This window comes from Bos taurus, chromosome 11 (genome assembly GCF_002263795.3).
Source record: "Bos taurus isolate L1 Dominette 01449 registration number 42190680 breed Hereford chromosome 11, ARS-UCD2.0, whole genome shotgun sequence".
In the NCBI taxonomy this organism is placed as follows: Eukaryota; Metazoa; Chordata; class Mammalia; order Artiodactyla; family Bovidae; genus Bos; species Bos taurus.
In genome coordinates, this window is record NC_037338.1 from 9,113,599 (window position 1) to 9,131,891 (window position 18,293).

Consider the following 18,293-nt stretch of genomic DNA (forward strand, 5'->3'; position numbering starts at 1 on the left):
GGGAAAACCCGTGCTCCGACGCGGTCGGCTGGGAGCAGAGGCTCGGAGAGGAGCTGCGTAATAATGGGCGTGAAGTCAGGGCTGCGCAGGGGGAGCTGGGGCCAGGGCAAGCTGGGCGTGGCACGAAAGGGCTGGCGAGAAGCCATGTGGAAGTCGTTCCAAGGAGACTCGATGAGCCACCGACTTCAGGATGCCCAGAAAGACCAGGATGCCAAGTAGACTAGGGACCCGGACCAGGGGCGGGGGCGGACACGCCCCGCGTGCTCCCGCGCCCAATCAGCGACGAGCCAACGGGGGGTGGCGGGACACGCCCCCTGCTCCGCGCCTCTTCCGGCAGCCTCGCGGACCCGGCGCCCATCTGCGCCGGCGCAGTTTGCAGGCCCTGCCCCATCACCCTCCGGCCCGCGCCTCCTGCCCCCAACATGGCAGCTCCCAGTGTGTCCTGCGGCGCAGCAGTTCCCTACCGGCTCTTTCTTGCGGGTAGGGTTAGCTTCGCCCGGGAACAAGGCCTCTGGAAAGCCGCGGCTTCTGGGCTGCAGACAGGTACCAGATGCCAGGTAAGGCTTGAGAAAGGTGGCAGTGCTGGTCCCTGTAGCACGCGGTGTGGCCAGGCGCCTCCAGAGTCTTTAGTTTCTCTGAGGATCTTTAGTTGCTGGGTGCGAGATCTCTTTAGTTGCGGCATATGAGGTCTAGTTCCCTGGCGGGAGATTGAACCCCAGCCCCCAGCATTGGGAGCCGAGGCCTGTGGGATCTTAGGTGGTCAACAGAGGTCTCAGGTAAACAGGGTGGAATTGCCTTGCAGCGGCCAACCTTTGAGGTTGTGGCTGGTTTTCTCAGGGTGCAGTGAGGGGGAACTTACCTGAGACAGAAACAGAGCGACCCCTCCCTTGACCTGTCGCCTGGGTGGATTATGGGTTCAGCCCTGGCCCCCGAGACCCCGATCAAGAGGGTGGAGGTGGATGAGAACTGGACTCCTGCAGTGGCCCAAAGACTTAATGCAGGAGGTCATACAGTGGAGAGGAGAGAGAAACATTTATAAAGTGTCTTACGTCTGAGCAGTTTCCATTCTGTTAATTTTCTCGGTAGTATGTCTCTGATTGATGGAGACCAGAACTTGTAAGTTACATTTAATCCTGGGGCCAGTGGGAAGCCAGGATTCTAGCTTCAGAAGTGATTGGATGATAATGCCATTTACTGACATGGGACCTGAGTAAAAGGAACAAAATTTGAGAGGGGAAAAAAACGAGCTTAGTTTTGGAAATAATTGCATTTATTGCATAGTTATATTTGTGGTGTCCAAGTGGTGTTGGAGAAGACTCTTTTTTTTTTTAGAAAGACGTCCACTTTCTTTAATGTTGTACAAAAAATATTTGTGTAGAACCAAAAGTAAACTAAACAATATCACATTTGTTTACAGCACAATCTAGCTTTTCATATTAACTTTACTATTTTCAGGACTGGGAAAGAGATAACATCAAAAAAACTTCAGGGATGTTTATTCTACACTGTGTATAGCTGTGCTCACAGAGACGGCTTCTCTTACTTCTCTGCTGTGCAGCAACTCAGTTGTATATAAAATTGAACCTGCCCAAAAGCTGGAGGAGACTAGAAATGATGGGTCCATATCCAGGTGCATTGTCATACAGTTCAAATAGCTCTTGAGAGTCCCTTGGACTGCAAGGAGATCCAACCAGTCCATTCTGAAGGAGATCAGCCCTGGGATTTCTTTGGAAGGAATGATGCTAAAGCTGAAACTCCAGTACTTTGGCCACTTCATGCGAAGAGTTAACTCATTGGAAAAGACTCTGATGCTGGGAGGGATTGGGGGCAAGAGGAGAAGGGGACGACAGAGGATGAGATGGCTGGATGGCATCACTGACTCGATGGACATGAGTCTCAGTGAACTTCGGGAGCTGGTGTTGGACAGGGAGGCCCGGCATGCTGCGATTCATGGGGTCGCAAAGAGTCGGACACGACTGAGCAACTGATCTGATCTGATCTGATCTGAAGTGGACCCAAAGAGAGGCAAGCCATAGTTCAAGAAGAGAGCTGGTTTACAAGTCCTCTGTTACCTTGTGTGTGATAATTAATGGATTAGATTATTTGGGGGAAGGTGCAGTCAGTGAGGAAAATGAAGAAGGACCAGACCCTGAAGGACAAACAGTAGAGAAAGAAGGGCCCCCAGGAGATTGGGAATGACCTACCAAAGAAGTAGGAGAAAAACCAGGCAGTGTGGAGTGATAGAAAACAGGAGAATGTTGCAAGGAGGGAAAGTGATTAGCAGTACCAGATATTGTAAAGAAGTCAAGTACTATGATCAAAAACTGTTGAAAAAAGGAATACTGTCTTTTTTTCATTTTTTCTTCTACATTTTAGCTCACAGCAACCGATCCATCCATTTACCCATCAAACATTTGTTTTTATTGTTTTTTAACTGGAAAATAGGCTGGAAGTTTTTATTTTCTCATGCATCTCTTTTGAGTATATCCTTTTGTATACACACAATTTTCTGTGAAAGGTACTGTAGGTTACAGAATGTCTTTATTGTAGACAGTGTGGGGGAGGCGGCCAAGAGTATTTTTTTCCCTCCCTGGAACTCCCAAAGTTGCTAATACATGTATCCTTCTGTGTCTTTCTTTATGTTTTTTTAATCACATACAGACATACATGAAATGCATATTTTTTTAAAGAATGGAGTCTCTTCTACTTTTTGTTTCTTTACCTAACATGTATAGTACAAGTCTCTCCAATTATTATTATTATTATTATTAAACACCTCTTATGTGTCTTTGTTGTTGTTAGTTGCTCAGTCATGTCCAACTCTTTGCAAACCGCATGGACTGTAGCCCACCAGCTCTGTCCAAGGAATTCTCTAGGCAAGAATACTGGAGTGGGTTGCCATTTCCTTTTCCAGGGTCTCTTCCCAACCCAAGGATCGAACGCTCATCTCCTACATTGCAGGCAGATTCTTTACCACTGAGCCACGAGGGAAGCCTTCTTATAGAGGGTATTTTTACTTTTTGTTTATTAAGTATAAGTGAATTCCAGATAGTGATATAAGCAATAGCTGTTACTATCAGTCACAGTCAGAAACGTTTGAGAGACACTGATGCAACAAGGAAAAAGAAATAAGTTCTGTTAAACTGTGACTCCTGGGTGCTCAGTTGGGAGCCTCCGCGATGGGTTTTCTCCTGTGTACCAGAACTGTGGAATCCATGTTTCACATCAATGCTTCAGTACAAGTGCAGTACAAGTGCAGATATCTTGGTGTCCCAAATTTGAGTGGAGGAGGGAATATTACTTGTGAATGGCCAGATTTTTCTGGTTTTAAACCTGTGAATATCAAGGATCTGCGCACAGTGTACTGTGAGATTTGTAGAGGTAAATACAGAGGAGCACAGACATGCAGAGCCTAACACACACGAGCTGAAATGGATAGAATGACAGCATCCTCTCGAGGAGGTAATGGGAGAGTCTGCCAGGAGTTACATGAGAAAGGAGGGATTCTGTTCCAGGAAGATGGCAGTAGGTACCCAAGCACCAGAGATGTGCACAGTCAGTGGATTCTGGCAACGACAAATAATTGGTTCTAGCAACTACAGTTGGTATAATAACTGATGAGAGAATGGCGAGACGGGATTAGAAAGTGTTTTGCTATGCTAAGATATTTGATTTTTTAAAATTTATTTATTTTAATTGGGGGCTAATTACTTTACAGTGTTGTGGTGGTTTTTGCCATATACTGACATGGATCAGCCACGGGTGTACATGTGTTCCCCATTCCCCCGATCCTGAACCCCGCCTCCCTCCCCGTCCCTCTCCCTCCCACCTCCCTCCCCATCCCATCCCTCCGGGTTGTCCCAGTGCACTGGCTTTGAGTGCCCTATTTCATGCGTTGAACTTGAACTGGTCATCTATTTCAAATATGGTAATGTACATGTTTCAGTGCTATTCTCTCAAATCATCCCACCCTTGCCTTCTCCCACAGAGTCCAAAAGTCTGTTCTTTACATCTGTGTCTCTTTTGCTGTCTCATATGTAGGGTCATCATTACCATCTTTCTAAATTCCATATATGTACATTAATATACTGTATTGGTGTTTTTCTTTCTGACTGACTTACTTTCTTCTGACTGACTTTCTGATTTACTTTCTTTCTGACTTACTCTGTAAAATAGGCTCCAGTTTCATCTACCTCATTAGAACTGACTCAAATGCATTCTTTTTTATAGCTGAGTAATACTCCACTGTGTATATGTACCACAACTTTCTTATCTATTTGTCTGCCGATGGACATCTAGGTTGCTTCCATGTCCTAGCTATCGTAAACAGTGCCGCATTGAACATTGGGGTACACGTGTCTCTTTTACTGTCACAAATAAAAGTAGTTTTGGCTTTGTTATAAGTAGTTGACAGTCACGGTGTAATACAAAGGTTATCCATGAATTCTTAATGCCTATCAATACAATTTTCTGTAAGAATGCTCATTTAGCTTTCTGTAATATTTATGACATTCACAATAGGAAAAAGCAGTAGGCCAATCTCTATTTTGAAAACTGTTACTATAAACATCAGTATGTCCTCTTGATTTTCTACTGAGCACTTTCTAAGTTTGTACTGAGCCAACAAGCCTTTGTTGATCGGACTGTCCGCCAGAGAAGAATGCTGGATGATACTCGATGGCTTAGCCCTTGTGTATTTTGCTTTTACTGCAAAAAACATTGCTGCCTCTCTCTTAAGGATCTGTTCTTTTCATCTCTCATCTTGTGGGCTCCTGGAGGTTATAATGTTCTGTGTTTATCACAGCATCCAGTTTGTTTTCAGTAGTTTTAATACTACTGGCAAATTCTTCAAAAGTCTTTGCAAAGCAGATTTGAAAATTGACCGGTGTTTGTAGCAGATGCTTTATACAGCTGAGTGCATTAGTTGTGTTTTCCCCCAGATAATTTTTGAATTTTTTAAAATTCGATTTTGTTAGCAATGGGAAAGGAAAGAAAGCCCTTTGGTAGCAAAGATGTTTCAGTGTGTCCCTCGTCACTTTAATTATGGAAAATACTGGGTCATTAAAATTTTCGTTTTCCTCATGTAGTTTACCAAGTTCTTATTTAAAGAAAACTTGATAAAAGGTATGCCCGTCGTTGCTACCTCTCTTTCCTTATAAAACAGAGTAAGTGAACTTTCTTGTACTCCGCTTTATTGTTGTAATTGGGGTGTTGCTGCTAAGTTGCTTCAATTGTGTCCAACTCTGTGTGACCCCATAGACGGCAGCCCGCCAGGCTCCCCTGTCCCTGGGATTCTCCAGGCAAGAACACTGGAGTGGGTTGCCATTTCCTTCTCCAATGCTTGAAAGTGAAAAGTGAAGGTGAAGTCGCTCAGTAGGGTCCGACCCTCAGCAACCCCATGGACTGCAGCCTACCAGGCTCCTCCGTTCATGGGATTTTCCAGGCAAGAGTACTGGAGTGGGGTGCCATTGCCTTCTCCGAATTGGGGTGTTGAGTGATTACTTATTGCTGTATAGCAAATTAACCTCAAATATAGCAGCTTGAAACAACAGATATTTCCCTCGTGGACTCTGTGAGTCAGGATTCCAGGCACAGTTGCACTGGGCCATCTGCTCAAGGTCTCCCGCAAGGCAGCAGCCCATGGTCATCTCAGGCCAGGGGCGGAAATCTGCTGCCCACATGCTCAGTGTGGGTGTGGGCAGGATTCACATCCTTGCAGCTGTTGTGCTGGCTGTTGGCCAGAGACCACCCTCAGTTCTTGGCCTGTGGACCCCTGGGGGGCAGCTCACCACGTCTTGCTTTCCTTGGTCTGATCAAGAGAGAGAAGAGGGGGAGGAGAGTCTTCTTGTAACCTGACCTCAGAAGTGTCCTTCTGCTTTGTCAGGGTATTCTGTTCATGAGAAGCGCACACCAGGTCTGTGTCTTCTGCTTGCTGCTTTCTGTCTGCATGTACACAGGCTTATTTTAAGGGGAGTGGTGTTTCTCTCTGGGCTTCCCAGGTGGCGCTAATCCCCCTGTCAGTGCAGGAGACACAGGTTCCATCTTGGGTTGGAAGATCCTCTGGAGGAGGGCACGGCAACCCACTCCAGTTTTCTTGCCTGGAGAATCCCAACGGACAGAGCAGCCTGGCAGGTTACAGTTCATGGGGTGCAAAGAGTCAGACAAGACTGAGGATGCACTGTACCGTTTAACCCTCATTCACTATACGTCAAGTCCCATAGCAGCTGACATTGACCAGTTGGTATCAAATGTGGATATTTCTAGCAGATAATGGAGGTAGCATATCACCCAGTTATTTTTATTATTATTTTTAATGTGTTGAAATGTTAGTAGTTTAAGCTTCTTTGTGAGCATAGGCTTTTAAAAGCACGCTTTATCTCGTTTCCAGGCTCCTATCAATTGAGTACCGTCCTAAAAAGACAATTGTTTGAAATGTCTTCTTTTATTTAGAGACAGTGGCCTATAAGATCATTGTTTAACTTAAAATCTTGTCTTTCCATTTGTATTTTCTGCTAGATATTAAGGCTCAAACATTCCCCGGCTGTAACAACAACAAAAAATGTTGCAGCCTTAAGACGTGAGAGTTACACGGTGGACTTTATTAAAAAGCAGATTGAAGAGTTCAACATCGGGAAGAGACACTTGGCCAACATGATGGGGGAGGACCCAGAAACCTTTACCCAGGAGGATGTTGATGTAAGTGCAGTGCTTGTTCTGGGAATCACGGGAACAAGGGCAGAGCTTTGTTTTTCTAACGTTGTTCAGTGAAACATGACTTCTTAACAGTAAAGCCTTTAAATGAAGTGTTAGATGTCAGTTAAAACTCACAAGAATCAGAGATTGTTTTTTTATTATTGTACTTTAAAGGATACAAGTTATTTACTTATTTGTTGCGTTCATTGACTTGTTAAACTAGGGGCTTCCCTGGTGGCTCAGTGAGTAAAGAACCTGCCTGCCAGTGCAGGAGCTGAATGAGACGTGGGTTTGATCCCTGGGTCAGGGAGACCCCCTGGAGAAGGAAATGGCAACCCACTCCAGTATTCTTGCTTGGAAAATCCCATGGACAGAGAAGCCTGGTGGGCTACAGCCCATGGGGTCACAATGAGCAGGACATGACTGAGTGACTGAACACAGCTAGTTAAGTCGGGGCTCACTGTGTAATTTTTACATAGGAAAATTGGGTGCCACTGTATTCACATTACACCATTTGTTATTATTTTATGTGTTTTAGAGATTGGGTTTTCCTTATTATTAATACTTAACCAGTTGCTAAAATAATGATCACTGAAATCATTCATGAAATTCATTTAGGCAAAAATATTGAAGATGTAAAACAATTTTTTCACATATAAAAATAGCTAACTTTTTTTGTTAAGAAGTTTAAAAAAGATACATATTCGTGTCTTTGGTCTAGAGTATCCTTCTTATATTATTTAGAGACATCTAAAAGATTCTGTCATTCAGTCAGGTAGAAGCAGTATTATTAGTTCTGGCCCTTAAAATATAGAGTTGTTTTCCAGAGAAGATGTGTTTAAAATCTTGCTGTAAGTGTGAGAGGTCACAGCTTTCCTGTACTTTTAAAACTGTGTGTGTGTGTGTGTTCAGTGAAAGTAAGTTGATAATATTTTTTATCATTGTGCTAATTGAACATAATAAAAATCCTCTTTAGAGTTAGCCACTAAAGTAGTGAAATCATGAATTAATATGAAAAAAACATACACTATCTTCTTTTAAAATATATAGAACCTTTTTAAAAAAATATGTAGAGGCTGGATTTCTTGTGAGGAATGTAGATGGAGAACTTTGTTACTAATCTTTCTTTAGAAGAGAAATTTGTTGTAGTTGAAGTGACATTGTAGAAAGATACAGAAGCTGGCGTTAGAGTCCTTGCAGTGTCGTGGACTTACCCGTGTAGCAAGTCACAGCATCGTCACTTGGTTTCCCCATCTCTGAAAGAATAACTCCTGTTTTCGACCTCAGAATCTAAGGAGCAGGAGACTAATGTGTTGTGTCGTTGCTCTCATTGCCATTTGCTGTGATAAATAAAATCTGCCGTGACTTGAGTCAGTCACCAGTGCTCCAGTGGCCTCGGTTGCATGACTCTCCATGAGGCAGTGTGTTGGGGAGAAGACTCTGCAGTCCTGTCGGGAACGTGGATTCATCCTGGGGCCGCTTCATCCCGAGAGCCCTCTGCGCTGTGGGCTGGGGCGTGCTCTCGCCTCGCCCATGTCTGGGAGCCCATGTGGAAATGGGAACCCTTCTCTGTGACGCAGTGCCACTGCCTTCCACTTTACTGCCACTGACTGACCAGCTTTACCAAGTCTCACACTTTATGTCCGTTGACTCTTGTCATTAGCTAAAGCAGAAGAGGATAGTGACAACCAACCATTACCAAAGCATTGTAGTTGTATGAAAGTGAAAGTGAAGTTGCTCAGTCGTGTCGGACTCTTTGCAACCCCGTGGACTGTAGCCTACCAGGCTCTTCTGTCCATGGGATTTTCCAGGCAAGAATACTGGAGTGGGTTGCCATTTCCTTCTCTAGGAGATCTTCCCAACCAAGGGATTGAACCTGGGTCTCCAGCATTGTAGGCAGACGCTTTACCATCTGAGCCACCAGGGAAGTCATGTATCATTTTATAATTCCTGTTTCCATTTATGTTTCTGAAACTATTCTTTCTGTAAGAGGTCTGGCTGTATGTATCACTGGAAAGAGACAGTACAGTTTATGGGTCTTCTTTAACATTTCTATACTGACAAAATGCTTGTTTCTAAGGACAAAAATAAATAATTTGATATCCAAAGTTCAGTTCAGTTCGGTCGCTCAGTTGTGTCCAACTCTTTGCGACCCCATGAACTGCAGCACGCCAGGCCTCCCTGTCCATCACCAACTCCCGGAGTTTACCCAAACTCATATCCATTGAGTCAGTGATGCCATCCAACCATCTCATCCTCTGTCATCCCCTTCTCCTCCTGCCCACAGTCTTTCACAGCATCAGGGTCTTTTCAAATGAGTCAGCTCTTCGCATCAGGTGGTCAAAGTATTGGAGTTTCAGCTTCAGCATTAGTCCTTCCAATGAATATTCAGGACTGATTTCCTTTAGGAAGGACTGATTGCATCTCCTTGCAATCCAAGGGACTCTCAAGAGTCTTCTCCAACACCACAGTTCAAAAGCATCAATTCTTGGGCACTCAGCTTTCTTTATAGTCCAACTCTCACATCCATACATGACCACTGGAAAAACCATAGCCCTGACTATATGGACCTTTGTTGGCAAAGTAATGTCTCTGCTTTTCAATATACTGTCTAGGTTGATCACAACTTTCCTTCCAAGGAGTAAGCGTTTTTCAATTTCATGGCTGCAGTCACCATCTGCAGTGATTTTGGAGCCCAAAGAAATAAAGTCTGCCACTATTTCCACTCTTTCTCTCTATTTGCCATAAAGTGATGGGACCGGATGCCATGATCTTAGTTTTCTGAATGCTGAGCTTTAAGCCAAATTTTTCACTCTCCTTTTTCACTTTCATCCAGAGACTCTAGTTCTTCTTCACTTTCTGCCATAAGGGTGGTGTCATCTGCATATCTGAGGTTATTGATATTTCTCCCGGCAATCTTGATTCCAAGCTTGTGCTTCCTCCAGCCCAGCGTTTCTCATGATGTACTCTGCATAGAAGTTAAATAAGCAGGGTGACAATATACAGCCTTGACGTACTCCTTTTCCTATTTGGAACTAGTCTGTTGTTCCATGTCCAGCTCTAACTGTTGCTTCCTGACCTGCATACAGGTTCCTCAAGAGGCAGGTCAGGTGGTCTGGTATTCCCATCTCCTTCAGAATTTTCCACAGTTTATTGTGATCCACACAGCTTTGGCATAGTCAATAAAGTTAGGAAAATATTTTTTAAAAAATTAATTTATTTGACCATGTCAGCTGTTAGTTGCAGCGTGTAGGGTCTTTCATTGTGGTACACAGACTCTGCACTTGCCATGCGTGTGGGTTCAGTTGGTCCATGGCATGTGGCATCTTAGTTCCCCAACCAGGGAAGGAACCTGTGCCTCTTGCATTGGCAGGTGGATTCCTAACCACTAGACCACCAGGGAAGTCCAAAGGGAGAGAAACTTACTTTTCATCGTTATTTGTAACAAAGAATACCGCCACTTACTGAAACCTCCTGTGTGTGCTCAGGATGCATCACCATGTTTCATCTTCAAAAAAAACCTCACAGGGCAGGTGTTTATTGTTGCCGATGCCAAGACTATACAAGGCATTCACCCAAAGTCTGCTGTTCCCATGCTTTCAAAGATTTGATTTGGATAACACTTTCTACAATCAGATGCAGCCTCCCTGCCTTACTTAGTAGAACACGGTGAGCGCAATGGACCTTTCAGAGCTGCAGGATTTTCCTTTCTGGGATGGTTGTCAGACTGTGGGGTCCCCGAGGACGTGTTGTCCCTGTACTGGATGACCTGGCACTGCCCTTCTTCCATGCCAACGTGTCCATCTCTGCTTCTGCTTCTCGGCGCTCCTTCACCTGCCTGCCTTTGGCACAGCTCAGGTTGTTAGGTGTGTGAGTTAGAACCAAGAGCCCCTGGACTCGGCATGAGGACCCATATGCCCTTCCTTCTATGTAAAATCACAGATTTATGTCAGCTCATTTATAGGCCTTTTTCATTGGCTTCTAGGTTTACAACTTTATTCCAAAAGATTGAGCTGGACTAGAAGTCTGGCCTCTGGCCTCAGTGAAAGAAGCATATATAACGTAAAAGTATGAAAACTCCACCTCGCTAACCTTGCATGTTGGTGTACCCTTAATTTAATAAGCCTTTTAAAAAAGAGTGCTGAGGTGGATTAGTGAAATAAAGCAGAAATGTCATCGGTAGAATTTATGAATAAAAATAATTCTGCTTGTCACTGTTGATATTTAAAGTTACATTATTTAGAAATTTTATTATTATTAATAAAGCTCCAGCATTGTATATCTGCTGGAAATGTTTTTGCAAAATATTTAATGCTAAATTTATATGAAAAATACTCTGGTAGTTGGTAAAATAGCAAATTCACTAGAAAGAAATTAGGTGTAGACGTTCTCCATTTCAAAATAGTTTGAATTTTGTCTAACTTATTCAGTTATATTGAAAAGAAAGGAGCCGCGCACCATTCTTCATTCCCAAATCACTGGGGCTGCTGGTGACAGGAAAAGCAGTCCCTCTGACGAGCAGCGTGCTGTGCTGTGCTCAGTCGCTCAGTCGTGTCCGACTCTTTGCAGCCCCACGGACTGTAGCCTGCCAGGCTCCTCTGTCCTTGGGATTCCAGACGCAAGAATACTGCAGTGGGTTGCCATGCCCTCCTCCAGGGGATCTTCCCAAGCCAGGGATTGAACCCAAGTCTCCTGCATTGGCAGGCGGGTCCTTTACCACTGAGCTGCCAGGGAACCCCGTGACGAGCAGTGGTAGTCTGTGTATGTGGCATCTTGCTGAAAAAGTACTTAAATGCATGCTAAATATTTTGAAGGTAGACCTTAATGGCATGGACCTCAACTCCTGTGCCATAAATCTTTCCCAGGTGCCTGCCAGACGTTGATCAGACGAGTGTTCTCATCTGAGAATACTGTGCGCTGGGTTGGGGTGGTCGGGGGTGGTAGTGTCTGTCAGATGAACACTGAGCTGTGTGGGGTTGTAATTCAATGTCAAGCAGTTGTAGTTTGGCCAAGAGAGAGTCTTTTTGTACAGAAACTGAGAAATAGCCCCGTCATGTATAACAGGAGTGGGGTAGAAATATTTTCTGCAAATCTTGACCCAGGGCTGCAGACTGGTCAGGTGGGTGGTGGTCAGGGCCCCAGAAGTCATAGACACAGTCACACGTTGCTTGCTGGAGTAAACAGACCTTTGTAGTATTGCTGACTGACTCTTAACCCTTTTTGATGGTTCACATGGATCATCAAAATTCCTTTTCTCAAAGTCATGCTGCAAATACACAAAAAGGTGAGGACCACCAGTATTTGCATCTTTCTTTTTGATTCAGCCTATCAATTTTAAGTTTGGAGATATTTCAGTTATCCTAAATATTACGGATACAGAATTGCACTTGCATTTACTAATGAGTGTATTTGGGAATTAAAAGTTAAGTTCTGCTTTAGTCAAGAAATTCAGGAAAAAAGCCAGCAAATTGATATATAATACTGCTGAAGTCTACCAATTACTTTTTAATTGGTATTATAGACCTCCTTCCGAAACCTGAGTGTTTTATTCTCCTAAGTGCGAATCTGCTGTGTGAAGTTTCTCTAATTGATTTGCTGTGCCCATTCCATTTGATGTATCATTTTTCACAATATTTCATAATTTGTGCTCACTTCTAATGAACAGAGTCGTTAGGACAGGCATGTCTAAGTACAACTGACAGCCAACATTAGGTGCCAGATGCAGTTTATAAAGCTGTGTAGCGCTGCAGAGAACAGTTTAAATAAATTAGCACCTGTACATTAGTCTCACTTGCTGGTAATTTATAAGCGAATCAGTAGAGATGACATGTAGGTAAGTCATTGATCACGTTAACAGCTGCAGACCCACTGCCCAGCTGGGATCCCTAATTAATAGGGATTGCAGTCCTGACCCAGGGCTTCCATGTCCCGCATGGCGTCTGCAGTCCTTTCATACTTTGACATAAAGCCTGAGAATATATAGTTACATATTTAGCCTTCATGGGAGGGAACTCTGCAGTCACCAGTATTCTCATGAAAATTTGAAGATGTAAGCGGCATGTTTACAAATGAGAAATACCTTACTTTACTCTGTGACACTTGAGTTAATTTTTTTTTTACATTCTTTTGTTTTGGATTTAGATAAGCCACGCTGTAGTCTTATAAATTTCTAAAGGATTCTCTGTTGTTGTTCAGTCACTGAGTCGTGTCTGACTCTGCGACCCAATGGGCTATCGTCTGGCAGGCTTCTCTGTCCATGGGATTCTCCAGGCAAGAATATTGGAATGGGTTGCCATGCCCTCCTCCAGGGGATCTTCCAGACCCCAGAGATCGAACCCAAGGCTCCTGCATTGCAGGCAGATTCTTTACCTCCGGGCCAGCAGGGGAGGCCCTGACGGAACTCATCCATGTTGTCTTCTGGTACTGCTTTGACTTCGTTTTCCACCTTTGGCTCTCTGACTCATCTGGAGTTTACTCAGATATGTGGTGTGAGGTTTGGGTCCAGTTTTATTTTTTCCAATTGGTGACCACTTATCTCAACATCATTTATGAAATAAAAAGTCCACCTTCAGCAGAGAAGGAGATAGAGGAGCCCCTGGTTTTTTCAAAAAGAAAAAAGTTCACAAAAGTAGCACTCTGGTGTTTGACCCGAGTTTTGTTGTTTTTGTTTTTTAGTGTTGGTTTTATTGCCGGAAGGCAGAATGAGTAAAACTTGACCCAGAGACACACCTAGGCTCCTTAGTGTAATTGAATTTGCCACCCCTCCCCCCCCAGAATTTATAGGCCCTACTTCTAGGGACAGGATCTGGTCTAGCACGTTTTCTTTAAATATATATTTCTTTGACTGCATGGAGCCTTGATTGTGGCATGTGAGATCTAGTTCGCTGACCAGAAGTCGAACCTGGGGCCCTGCATTGGGAGCACAGAGTTTAGTCCCTGGACCACCAGGGAAGTCCCCCGCATGTTTTCTGTGCAGAAGAAACAGGTTCTGAAAGAAGAGCGCTGGTGCTGCAGGGGCTGCCAGTCCATCCTGAGCTCGGGGAGGGTTGTAGGGTCCACAGGCTTTCATCTGATGATGTGCAGCAGGGATGAAGACCCGTGCTTTTTGTGTTTGCTTTTCCTTCTGATTGTGAGGAGGCTGCTGGAGAAGACTGCAGGGCCTTACGTGGTCCATCTCAGGTTGGGGGCAGTACTGCCCCCAGGAGGTGAAGGGCATTTGGAAACGTGCCGGGGCGATATGTGTCAAGAGCATCGGGTATGTTCCTGCCGGAGGTTTTGGGAGAAGGACCAGGGATGACAGAATGACCTGCTGTATGGGGGAAGTTAGCCTACAGGGCAGCCTCACTTTCAAAATGCCAAGAGCATCCCCATTGAGAAGCAGGCACTGAAGAGAACGCACTTGGGAAAACATAGTTGAAGAGCCTCTCCCAAGTTCGAGGAAACGTTCAGAGAGCTTCTGAAAACATCCACGTGTCACGGCGGTGGGGGATTGGGGCCTGCCCTTTGGGGAATGTGTGTGTGGTGGTTTTATTAATTCACTCAAAAGACTACACAGCGAGATAGTGCCCGTGAAGCCCTTGGTTCAGTACCTGGCACATAGTAAGCACTCAGTTACTGTTAGTCATAAACGTGAACTTGATTTTACAACTGGTGTTAATTTTGTGTGTCTTTTCAGAGGGCGATCACTTACCTTTTTCCCAGTGGTTTGTTTGAGAAGCGAGCCCGGCCCATAATGAAGGTAGTTCTCTTTATTAATACTTTTTACTAATTTCACTTAGCTTTCTATGTTACAGTAATTACCTAATACATTTTTAATTTATTTTACAGCATCCCGAAGAGATTTTTCCAAAACAGAGAGGTGAGTTTGTTCAGGAATAAACTAGCTCTTTCTTTCCACAGTGCTGTTAGGTATCCTCAGTCACTCAGGTGTGTGGAAATCTGTGTCATGGTTGTTGTGAAAGAAGTCAGGAATATTTTATAACTAATAATGAATAACTGGGCTTTGCAGATTGTTTCCTTTTCACTAAATAATATTAAAACTAGATCAGGTTAGAGTTTACGCCTATACTGATGTCAGTTTATTTGCATTCTGATGTGCCTTTTTGAAGAAGAATTGGGTATAGATCTGCTGGAGACAAATTCAGCTTTTTTAAATACGAGAATTTTTACATGTTCTTCATTTTGTAAGCATACTTTCACTAAATACAAATTTTTGGTCTTATTTGTGTGATCTGTTGTTTCTGATGAGCAGTTAGTCATCACTATTCTCTTGCCCCCTGTCTTCTCTAGTTTCTTTTAAGATTTTCTCTTTATCTTCTAAATATGTCAACTGAAACCTTGGAGAAAGCATGGGGCAAACTTTAAGGTCACCAGGAAATAGCATGTATATATTTTCTATTTCAGATTAGAAGCTTCCTGGATAAGCTTGGGGGGGAGGTGGGTTGTCATTTACTTTAAAAAGTACTAAAGCCAGAAATCATTTCTTGAAAACATTTGAAATAGAGATTTGTATTGAGCAGACTTGCTGTAACCCTGGAGAGTTTGCCTTTGAGGGTGCGTCTGTCCCTCCTCGTTTCTTTCATGCACCTTTCCCGCTGATGTGCCATCAAAGGTTTCAGTTTCGCTTTCCTTACACCGGAGCAAAGAACTTAAACTTCCTTAAGAAGTCTGAGAGAGCAGTATTTTTATATTTCTGCAGATGTCCCCCCAACCACACTGAAGTTGAACAAACCTTTTTTTTTTTTTTTTAGTAACTTGCCTTTGAATCTTTCTAAAGCATTCAACTTAGTCTTCAGAGAAGCAGCTACTGTCTTTTTCTGTTTTCACCCAGGTTTCATCTGTTTATAGAATACTTAATTCATGTAATTGTAGGAGTGAGTACAATTATAATAAACACGTTTGGGAATAAACACAACTGACTCTTAGTAAGCGTGTACCTCAGCAGTGAAAATGTGTGGAGACACTGGAGGGGCGCCTTCTGGCCACAGATGCTCAGTTGGTGGGTGGCATTAGAGTGTTTCAGAGCCAATAAATTGATTGGTAAGAGCGTAGATATGTCTATTAAAAATCAATTTGTTCCAAATTGCTGTTTTTGCTGAATGTTCACCTCTGTTCAAAGCTAGGCATTCTGTCATTCTCTGCTTCACTCTTTTCAGGATAACTTTTATTTTGGATCCTGCTAGAGGTATTTTGAATCTTCTAATAAATATTTTCTGTCTTTTATATTTTCTGAACTCTTACATGTGGTTGATAATAAACTGTGACATCAATTAATAGTTTCTGGGAAGATAATAAATGAAGGCTATATTTAGAATGTAAATCAAAGACACAACTCAGCTTTCTAGAAGTAAAACTGAAGGCATAGTGCACGGTAGCTTACACTTAGAGCTTTTCTGTAGATGATCATAACGATAGTGATGCTCCCCCTCTTTTAGTGGTTTCTCCATTTTTCAGCCCCGGAGGCTCCTCACCTGTGTTCTTCTCTCTCTGTTCTGTGTCTCTGTTGGTTGCGCCTCTTCTTGTGTGTCTGCCCCTCTGAGCCTGGTCCTTTGGTGTCACACCAGCTTCTCAGTAGTTGGAAGCTTTTGCTACTGTCAGCTGGACTGTAACCACTGAAGTGTCCGTGTATCCCTGCAAAATGCCCATGTGTTATCCTGGAAACATGTCCATGTTGGTAGGATTTTCTTACATTTCAGTTAAGTACATTTATCTGTGTTTTGGGGGCTCGCCTGGTGGCTCAGATGGTAAAGAATCCATCTGCAATGCAGGAAACCCAGGTTTGATCCCTGGGTTCGAAAAATCCCCTGGAGAAGGGCGTGGCTACCCACTCCAGCATTCCCGGCCTGGAGTATTCCATGGACAGAGGAGCCTGGGCTACCTACAGTCCATGGGGTCGCAAAGAGTCAGGCACAACTGAGCAAGTAACACTCACTTTCACTTCAAACACTATACCTTTAGAATCAGCTAGAATTTGCCATCTGTCTATTGACCTACTTACCAATTTTGCTATACTTTGTAAATACAGAACAAATTGATTTGTATGTTAAAAAGTATCATTGAATTTTAGATTTGAATAGATTATGGCACTTTGAATGTGCTCCCACTCCCCTTATCAAAAGATGGAAGCTTCTAGATTGAGTTAACATAAAATCCTGCTCTGCTGTTTAAAGCAAGTGATTAAAAAATTATTGGGAAAAACAAAGATATGTACCCGGTTGATGACAGAAGCAAAGAGGAACCCCTAATACCAGACAGAATGGAACTCAGGGAGCTTAGGGAAGGGTTCAGTGAGGCAGGAATGTTAATTTATATTGATAAAACCTAATATCCATTAAGTGGCTTTGACGACCATGAACCTTTTTGCACCAGGCATTTAGCATGGAAACATTTAAAGCAAAAAGCTGTTAACTAACGCTCTAAAGAATTCGAGTAACACAGCATGATTTTATAGCTACAGATTGAAGTACAAAGAATACATTTTCTATGCAGATGCCAGTGGAATATTAATAGAATTATGATGCAGTAGGTTGTAGAGAAAACCCAACAAATTATAAAAATAGAAATTATGTGGATTAGAACTGTAAAACTTTGGGGTTAAAGTGAAATCAAAATTGAGATTACAGACTGCTGAAAAATATATGACAGTTCATATTAAACCCTATGGGATATGGACAATGTTTAACACAGAGGCAAACGTATTTATTAAGCTTTGAGAAAGACTAGAAATAAAATGAACAGTAGTCAGTTCAAGAAGGCAGAAAAAGAATGAAATGGATGATTGAATTAAAGGAATTTAAAAGAAAAGGTAGGACAAATAAAACCAACTAACCCTTTGAAAAATTGGTGAAATTGATCAAGTGCTAGCAAGTCTGGTGAATGGAAGAAGAAAACCTAAGAGGAAAACATAATGTCCATAATGATATTCAGAGGGTATTTAAAAGTATAAAATTGTCATGGGTAACTTGATTCTAATTGATTTGAAAAGTGTCCTGAATAATACACCAACTGGTATTTATTGAAACTTAGAGCAGACCAGGTACAGTTCTCAATGTTTTGCGTACATTAACTCATAATTTTCACAACAGCTTTAGTGAGTAGATAACTGTTGTTTTTCTTGTTTTCCGATGTGGGAGGTTAAAAGCTATCCACAGCTCCTTTTGCTAAGGTTTCCCTGGTCATCTGTTGGTTGAATGCAGTTCATTCATTTCCTGGTAGATTTTCCAAAAGGGCTCATGGATAGAAATTCTTGAGTTTTTAAAATTGTTTTTTCATAGCTTTGATACTTGGAGGACAGCTTCGCTGAAGGAGAAAGTCTCTGGTTCGTACTTCTTTCATTGAGTTACTGAAACTGCTGCTCCGTTGTTGCCTTGCCTTGAGGAGTTCTGGGCTAGTCATCTTCCCTGGTGGTCTAAAGGGTTTTTTGTCTATTTAGTAGCTTTGTGAAAGCATGGCATCCAGTTGATTATTATTGAGGGTTAGATTACAGTGGTGATAGTTCTTCAATAGGTAGATTCAAGTCCTTACATCCAGAAATAGTTCTCTTAACAGTTACAAATTTTAGTTCTGTTCCACTTTTAATTCTTTTCCTTTGGACTCCAATT

General features: G+C 42.9%; 1 protein-coding gene across 2 annotated transcripts in view; it reads left to right on the forward strand.

The window, feature by feature from the left end:
* The first annotated feature begins 406 nt into the window (after window positions 1–406).
* Window positions 407–18,293, forward strand: part of MRPS9 (mitochondrial ribosomal protein S9) — a 37,925-nt gene continuing 20,038 nt past the window's right edge. Inside the window, exons 1-4 of one of the 2 annotated variants that reach the window (XM_005212443.5) lie at window positions 407–557; window positions 6,517–6,696; window positions 14,369–14,431; window positions 14,521–14,551. In XM_005212443.5, the coding sequence (XP_005212500.1) occupies window positions 423–557; window positions 6,517–6,696; window positions 14,369–14,431; window positions 14,521–14,551 (409 nt within the window). In that variant the 5' untranslated portion in view covers window positions 407–422. The remainder of the gene's footprint in view (window positions 558–6,516; window positions 6,697–14,368; window positions 14,432–14,520; window positions 14,552–18,293) is intronic. The other variant, NM_001035332.1, reaches the window with a different exon arrangement.